Here is a 9,474-nt window from a genome sequence, read left to right on the forward strand (position 1 = left end):
ATTCTTTTCTCCTTTGCTATTGGCATAATCTCAATCTAGGGCCCAATCACTTCCAGAAACCTTTCCTGATTTATACCACCTATAAGCTCCTGGTCTCTGACTTTCTACTTCCCTTCCCACGGCATACTCCACTTGGAGACTTTGGGAAACACACACTCATGTGGCTCCTGGTCTGACTGTTCATATCAGGGTTCATACTGTAAAGCAGACAAAAGAGACTAAGGTAGATATATTTTATAATCCAACTGAAGCATGTGGCTAATCAAGAAAATAGATAAGAACTTATTATATAGATACATTAGACTACATATGTACTGAAGAGCTAAACAAGAGCATACCTTGGAGTATATGCAGTGAAAAGAACATGATGGGGATCACAGACCTGGTGAGGGAAGATCTTGTCTGATCCACAGGAAGACTTACAAGAAGAAACGCCATTTTTCAACCTTGGTCATTTATAAGAGTCTGTTAAAAAATCATTTGCTGGGTTCAATCCTTTATCCATTTACCTATTACATATTATTTATTGGTCATATATATATAAAGTGATTGTAGGGGAAAAAATGAAACTCAAATTTCATAGTGTAATGGGGCAAGGGACGTACACAGAATTGTAAAATGGTTTATATTTCCTAAGGGAGGTTTGCTGAAGATGTAAGATTCTCTTAACACAGCAGGAGAGACTCTAGAAGGGCTTCACAGAGGGGGACATATTTATGTGGAATTTAAATTGTTTTAATGTTTATTTATTTTTGAGAGAGAGAGAGAGAGCGCGCACAAGTTGGGGAGGGGCAGAGACAGAGGGAGACACAGAATCTGAAGCAGGCTCCAGTCTCTGAGCTGTTGTCACAGAGCCTGACACAAGTCTTGAACTCATGAACCATGAGATCATGACCTGGGCTGAACTCAGACGCTTAACCAACTGAGCCACCCAGGAGCCCCTCATGTGGGTTTTGAATGACTCTTAGTAGTTTGCCAGGTGACTAACGGAAATAGCTATTCTGTGACCCCAAAAACGCAGTGTATGAAAAAGCATGTAAATGTGATTAAGCATGCTTTTGGACATTTCAAAACACTCAGATATGGCTGGAAGATTAAATATGTGATGGAGTGTGATTGTAAATAATATGAGGTAGGTGAGCAAGAGCAAGAATAGAAGCAAGAAGAGCTTTTGCATGTCATATCAATATCCTAGCAGGAAATGCAGCACGCACCAACATTAGGACATTTCAAAACCGTGTAATACAGAAATCATTTTCAAAGATGTGGGTAAGTATAGGGAAATCACAAGTGCTTGTGAAGTTCCTGGATTAGTGACTGCTATTATAGTCCTTTGGACTAAAGTGTTAGGAGGAGGGCATGGTTATAAGAAGAAACCAAATCCAGAGGGAGATGTTTACAGAGAGATAAGGCCAGCTTGCAGCAACCTTGCTGGGAGAGGCTGAAGGAGAAAATCCCTGACCTGCCTTTAATCCTCTGTTGCTGTTCCCTATAGTCAAATCCAACCAGAAGTGAGAGAGCAGGGAAGTTTCTGGATATAGTCCAGTGTCACAGGACCAAGAACATGATGGAAAGTGGTGGAGGGTAGACCAGAGGAAGGTAATACAAGATACTTGAACCGCATACATTAAGCAAGGTTATATTTGTATTATTGTTCTTTTCACATGATAGAATATTTCTATCTACAGCAATGTAGAGCTTTCACTGGAAGATGGAAATCCTAGAAGTAAGCGTATTACTTACAAAGCTATTTTGATACCCTAGGAAGGAAATGAGGAAGGCATGAATTGGAGTAGAACTGGTGGGAATGAAAGAGAGGCAAGGAATTAAATGAATATGTGGGAGGAATAAATGACACCTAGGGTGACTTGATTTCATTTTCTAACTACTTTTAGGAAGATAAAGCCTTGTGTTCTCTTCTTCATTATGCTCTCCATATCTGTCATCAATGACACCGCCTTCCATCCTTCCACATTTATTCTCCTTGGAATCCCTGGGATGCAAGATCAGCACGTGTGGGCTGCCATCCCCTTCTGCTCCATGTATATTCTGGCTCTGGTTGGCAATGGCACCATCCTCTACATCATCATGACAGACAGAACTCTGCATGAGCCAATGTACCTCTTCCTGTGCCTGCTTTCTATCACTGACCTGGTTCTCTGTTCGACCACGTTGCCCAAAATGCTAACAATATTTTGGTTTAGGTCCCATATGATTTCCTACCATGGCTGCCTCACCCAGATGTTTTTTGTTCATACCATCTTTGCCACAGAGTCGGCTGTTCTACTGGCCATGGCTTTTGACCGCTATGTGGCTATCTGCCGTCCACTTCATTATACATCCATCCTCAATGCCACAGTGATTGGAAAGATTGGTCTGGCATGTGTGGCCCGTGGCCTTCTCTTTGTTTTCCCCTTTGTCATCCTCATCAAACGCTTACCTTTCTGTGGACATCGCATCATCCCCCACACTTACTGTGAGCATATGGGCATTGCCAAGCTGGCCTGTGCCAGCATCAAGCCCAACACAATTTATGGTCTCACTGTGGCACTTTCAGTCACTGGCATGGATGTGGTCCTCATCGCCACCTCCTATGGCTTGATCCTGCGGGCTGTGCTGAGCCTTCCCTCCAAGGATGCCCAATTCCGAGCATTTAGCACTTGTGGGGCCCACATTTGTGTGATTCTGATTTTCTATGTGCCTGCCTTCTTTTCATTTTTCACCCACCGCTTCGGCCACCAAGTACCTCCTCATGTCCACATCGTATTTGCAAATCTCTATCTCCTCGTGCCCCCTGTTCTTAACCCTCTTGTCTATGGCATTAATACCAAACAAATTCGCCTGAGAATATTTGGCTTTTTTATGGGAAGGAGGTAGCTAGACTCTCTACATGCCCCAAGGACCAATGGGAAAACATATAATTAATCTCTCACCTTCTCTATTATATCTCATTCTTGGACTAGAGGTTTCGGTTTCTGCTAATTCTAGCAAGCCAGTATCATGTATTATCTGAAAAATTTTGAAGTATTTAGAACAACACATTTATACCTGCTAAATCTACAGAATACTGTTATCCTGTATTATATGACTTGTTAAGGGGCCTGCAGGTTTTGAATCTTCCTAGGAAATGTCAGAAGGCATTATAGTAGTTTTGATAATAAGAGCCAATAAGTTTCTCTATGTACAGAAATGTCAGGGATGGAAATAGAAAAAGTGATCAAAAAAGATCTACTTACTTATAGCTTCAAGAAATTGAGAATAACACACACACACACACACACACACACACACACAATTGATTGACTGATTGATTGACAGCACTTTCTTAGACCAAAGTGTTTGTAGTAAGTGTCAACCTGAGACCAGAGATGACCATGGTAGCCCAGAATTCTCTGTATCTGGCATTAGATTTAAACAGATGGAAATGACTGCTGAGTGAGCTATTGTTAAGTCTGGAAACACATGTATCAAAGGGGAATCCATAGCATAAGATTCTCAAAGAATTGCTTCAAAAATGATACTTTGTAGCTAATATATTCACTCCAAGTCTAATGACCCTTCCATTCCCCACCCCACACCCCAATACTCTCTGAGTGATGAGTTTTACATGTAAATTATTTTGTGGACCATTATGGAGAGGTAGTCTGACCTTTTGTTTCACCACATTTAGTCAATAATTATTGGGGTATATATGAATTCCTAAGACACAGGGTTTCCTGCTGATGCTCCCCAGGGTAACCCAGGTTACTCAGGTTGACAAGTATCTCTCTCCAAACAGCTGGCCTTCATGCTCTAGCACAGGTTTACCTTCCCTAGGAGCTGAGGTTTGTTACCGTTTTGTTTTAGATGGGTTACAAATGAAAAATTTGTGTACATCAAAATTTCCTCCAATGGCTAGCCTTTGTGCAGCTTGTATTAGAGCACTGAATAAAGCTTCTCTATAGAATTTTGTATTAGTCAGGTTTTCCAGGGAAACAGGGCCAATAAGATGTAGATAGATGATAGATGATAACAGAGATAGATAGGTAGGTAGGTAGATAGATAGATAGAGGATAAAAGAGATTTATTGTGGGATTAATTATGTACTAGGTATAATGGGCATTGAATTTCACAGGTGAATAAAGCACAATGTGCACAATGCATGATTTTAGGAAACTCATGCTATAGGAAGAGAAGAAGTTAGGTCAAAAAAATTGGGGCACCTGGGTGACTCAGTCAGTTGAACATCTGACTCTTGATCTCAGCTCAGATCTTGATCTTGGGGTCACAAGTTCAAGTCTCACATTAGGTTCCATGCATGAAGTCTACTTTAAAAAAATTGGTTCATACAATTTTAGAGAGTGTGACATCCCACAGTCTGCTGTCTGTAAAGTGAGACCTGGGAAAGCCAGTGGTGTAATTCAGTCTGAGACTGAAGTCTTGAAAACCAAAGAGTCAATGTGTAAGGCTCAGTATGAGATCTGAGACCTGAGAACAAGGAATGCTGATGTTCAAGGGAAGAAAACTGAAGTCCCGACTCAAGCGAAGAGAGCAAATTCACCTTTTCTCTACCTTTTTGTTCTATTGAGGCCCTCAATGGAGTGGATGTTGCCCACCCACATTGGTGACTATTATCTTTACTTAGTTCACTAGTTCAGATGACCCCCACCTCTGAAACACTCTCACAGACATACCCACGAGTAATGTTTTACTAACTATTGAGGCATCCCTTAGCCCAGTCAAGTTGACATATAAAATTAACCATCATAAATTTTTATTGGGTTTGTAATTGTGCTTATGCTACATTATTTTTTAAAAAGAATCAAGGATATCAACCCCTTAGTGGGTATATCATTTGCAAATATCTTCCCCTATTCAGTAGGTTTCCTTTTTGTTTTGTTGATGGTTTCCTTTGCTGGGCAGAGGATTTTGGGTTGATGTTGTCTGTTGGCACACACTCAAGAGAAAGTTCTCAGACACCAGACTGGGTGGACAGGCAGGCTGCATCCGTGAGAGAACAGCAGCAGTCAGGATCTGCACAGTCTTTATTTTATGTTTCATCAGATATAGACATCAATGGATGTCAAAGCATGGAAAGAAAACACAAAGAGCCTCCAGATATCAACCAGACACACATCCTGTGTTTACATCATTGCGGGGTAGTTACAAAAAGACCACTAATACCAAATAGAAGTGAGGCATGATTTTATTTTATGGCTGCATGCTTTTATTACGGCTGTGCCAAACCTGATCTCCCTGGAGTTAAGGAGCAGAGAGTGGCCCTGAACAAAGGCGGCAGAGAGATTATATGGACAGAAAACGTCATTATTTAGTTAACCAATTACATTCACAGCATTCCTTGGTAGCCAATTACATTGTAATACACAAACGCCATCTTTGGCGGGAACCCACCCCTTCAAGGCTCTTTGTCCCTTTAAAATGACCAATCATAGCTATAGATCTAAGATATAGTGAGATGCGGACAATTTCTCATCAGTTAACTCTGTCTTTGCCAGGGCTTAGTAAAAAGGGGTGGGGTTGTGCTTAACAAGCAGGTGGAAGTTACACCTTCTGATAACTAACAGGGAGCTACCTTTACCTCAATGCTTCAGCAGTTACCACGCAGTTAGTCAGAATAGCTAACGGGGAGATGCATTCGCAAAGCAATTTACCGAAGCCAAAACAGCTGGTTAATGAATTTCCATTTTACTCAGGTTTGTTAACCTACAACAACATGAAAGGATGCAGGGAAGATGTGCAGTTTCAAGGACTGCCAAGAAATTACAGCGGGTCTGTTTCTTAACTGGCTCCTGGAGAGTCATGGGGCTCTGTTCTCATAGTGTTATCGCATTCGACAGCCTTGAGGCCCGAACATCTCTGATGTTTCAGCCATTACCCCATTCTCCTTCTGGGGGCTTGCAATACATTTTCTAGAAATAACTCCGCAGTAGACCCACTTGTTTAGTTTGGCATTTGCTTCTCTTCACTGAGGAGACATACCTAGAAAAATGTTTCTACTGTCTATGTCAGAGAGATTACTTAGGTGATGAGGGGCCCTAAGGCAAGCTGGGGGGGGGGGAATGCAAGCTAGCACACACCCCACCCCAAATGGGGTATGTGTGACATTCCTCAGGCACTCCTGGCTGCCCAAGGACAAAGGAAAGGACAGAAAACAAATGGTTAAATTGATAGAATCTCCCTCAGTTTACAAATATCATAGTAAATTACAAGAAAAAGGAAATCATATCAATAGTCTAATCTCCAGAAACCTATAGACTCAGTTTCCTTGAGCCTCACATCACTACTCCATAGTGATATGGGGAACAAAGGCAAGAAGGAAATGGCAGGTAAAATTTCTTCATACCTGCAGCCCATTGACAGATAGTTAAAGCAAATACAGAGTTCAACATTTCTCCAGGAACTCCCCACTGTCTTAATGTTAATGCTTTGCTAGAGGGAAAAACAACCTTAGCTTGAAAATAGTCAGGCCTTCAGTAATCTTTGAGTCTTCAGAATATAAATGTCTCTTTGGAAACTTCTCCCCAAGTCCATGGTATATAACTAGTCATTCCATAGAACCCAGTGCAGCTCTTTCTGCCCATGGGTCCTGTCCTTGTGTTTTAATAAAATCTCCTTTTTGCACCAAAGATGTCGTCAAGAATTCTTTCAGCTCCGAACCCCATGAATCCCACCATCACCCCAAAGCCTCTTCATGTGTGATCTTCTAGGAGTTTTATGGTTTCAGGTCTCATGTTTAGGTTTTTTAAAAAAATGTTTTATTATTTGTTTTTGAGAGAGAGAGAGAGAGAGAGAGAGAGAGAGAGAGAGAACATGTTGGGGAGGGGCAGAGAGAGAGGGAGACACAGAATCCTAAGCAGGCTCCAGGCTCTGAGCAGTCAGCACAGAGCCTGGTGTGGGGCCCAAACTCACAAACTGTGAGATTATGACCGGAGCTGAATTCGGATGCTCAACCGGCTGAGCCACCTAGGCACCCCTCATATTTTAGGTATTTAAGCCATCTTGAATTCAGTTTGTGTATGGTGTAAGAGGATGGTCCTAGTTTCATTCTTTTGCATGTAGCTATCCAATTTTCCCAGCACCATTTGTTGAAGATACTGTCTTTACCCCATAGTATATTCCTGCTTCCATTATTGTAGATTAACCATGTTGTAGAAGGACTTTTGCACAGAGGGACAGAACACGAGGCATTTCTTCCCAGGAAGCAGCTTTATTCACACTAGCATGGATTCAGCAACTAAAACCCAAAAGCCTGAGCACCGAGCATAGCGGAGTATAGCCTTTTATGCAATTTCTGCTTCTTTGTCTCCCATATATGGTGACATATTTATAGTCTGATTGCACATAGTCCAATTTACAGAGTCGTGTTAGAGCTGTGCATATGTGTATATGAATTAATTGGGCCGCATTGCCTTTCTTTGTTCTAGAAGGCCTCCACCACATTCCTTAGGGAGGAGCTCTACCTCTACCACAATATAAGCATGGGTTTATTTCTGGACTCTCCATTATGTTCTATTGATCTATGTATTTATTTCTGTGCCAGTACCATAGTGTTTTGATTACTCCAGATTTGTAATCTATCTTGAAATCTGGGATTGTGATAGCTCCAGCTTTCATTCTTTTTCAAGATTACTTCAGTGATTCAGGATCTTTTGTGGTTCCACATAAATTTTAGGATTATTTATTCTAGTTCTATGAAAAAATGTTGTTGTTATTTTGATATGGATTGCACTAAATTGTAGATTGCTTGAGGTCATATGGACATTTTAACAATATAAATTCTTCTAATCCATGAGTATGGAATATTTTTCCATTTGTTTGTGTTATCTTCAATTCCTTTCATTAATTTTGTATAGTGTTCAGAGTGCAGGTCTTTCACTTGCTTGATTATGTAAAGAACTTACACAATTGTGAAGAGTAAGTGAGATGATTCTCAGAAATGCCAAATAAAAGCTGTGCTATCTAGTTAACATTAGGTTTACAAACTATTGGAAATACGTATGAACCCCTCGCCTCCCCACAATGGAGTCCCAAACCTTTAGACACTTCTTCCCTTTCCTTTTGGTGGGCTTTCAATGAACATGTACCAAAGAACTGAAGTCTCTGTATCACCTCAGGGAACGTACATTTGTTCCAATCAGACTACTTTTGGGCCTTACATGAGCATAGGTGACATCTGGGTAAGGCTGTAAGCTCTGTAGTCCTCAGCCAAAGAGGAGTCAGGGGAGGGACTTCACACTAGATTAATTGCCTGCTGTAACCTCCCTGAGTGTGCCTGTCCACCAGACACCCACTCTTCCAAGAACATTGATTAAAACCTTGCTTCACTATGCTCTGAGTTTCTGGGTCCCTTCTTTGATTGGGTCAGTAGGATTATTTCTCACAATAGCCATATTATTTCAACAATAGCCAAATCATGGAAAGACCCTAATTGTCCATCAACTGATGAATGGATCAAGAAGATGGGGTTTATATATACATACTACATGGCAATGAGAAATAATGAAATCTGGCCATTTGTAGCAACGTGGATGGACCTTGAGGGTGTCATGCTAAGCAAAATAAGTCAGGCAGAGAAGGACAAATAACATACATTTTCACTCATAGGTCTAAGAGGAGAAACTTAACAAAGGACCATGGGGAGGGGAAGGGGGGGGGGAAGAGATAGGGAGGAGTGAGTCAAATTATGAGAGACTCTTGAATACTGAAAACAAACTGAGGGCTGAAGGGGGAGGGGGATAATGGACATAGAGGAAGGCACTTGTGGGGAAGAGTACTGGGTGTTATATGGAAACTAACTTGACAATAAACTATATAAAAAAATCAATGCTTTTAAATATAGAAAACAAGCTGGTGGTTTCCAGAGGAGAGGTGGTGGGGGAAGGGTGAAATAGATAAAGAGGATTAAGAGTACCCTTCTCTTGATAAGCACTGAGAAATGTATAGAATTGGTGAATCATTTATTGTACGCCTGAAAGGAATATATATAACATTGTATGTTAGTTATACTTTTTTTAAAAATATAATTTATTGTCAAGCTGGCTAACATAGTGTATACAGTGTGTTCTTGGTTTTGGACTACTGTGATTCATTGCTTATGTACAATACTCAGTGCTCATCCCAGCAAGTGTCCTCCTCAATGCCCATCACCCATTTCCCCCTCTCCCCTGCCCTCCCACCAACCCTTAGTTTTGTATGTTAATTATACTTTAATAAACAAAAGAATCAGGGAAATGGTTTGACTCAAAATTGGGAATATCAGAATCTCTGTCTATATATATCTAAATATTCATAACTATATATCTAATGGCCTTAGGAAAAAATGTAAATTTAATGATGTCCACGGCATATGATAAAAACATAATTACACTAATGGATCCCATTCTGCATGCTTTTCTTATGAAATGATCTTGACACTTCGATGAGAGACTCAAGCTATGTTCCCTCCACCTATATATGGGCTGGCTTTGGTGACTC

At 40.8% G+C, this 9,474-nt stretch overlaps 1 protein-coding gene across 1 annotated transcript; it reads left to right on the plus strand.

Moving 5' to 3' along the window:
* Nucleotides 1-1,926: 1,926 nt before the first annotated feature.
* On the plus strand, nt 1,927-2,877 carry LOC115272042 (olfactory receptor 52D1-like). The gene has a single exon (XM_029915059.1). It carries the CDS (start codon nt 1,927-1,929, stop codon nt 2,875-2,877), a length of 951 nt encoding a protein of 316 aa, XP_029770919.1.
* The last annotated feature ends 6,597 nt before the right edge of the window (nt 2,878-9,474 follow it).

This window comes from Suricata suricatta, chromosome 11, assembly GCF_006229205.1.
Source record: "Suricata suricatta isolate VVHF042 chromosome 11, meerkat_22Aug2017_6uvM2_HiC, whole genome shotgun sequence".
Taxonomy (NCBI): Eukaryota; Metazoa; Chordata; class Mammalia; order Carnivora; family Herpestidae; genus Suricata; species Suricata suricatta.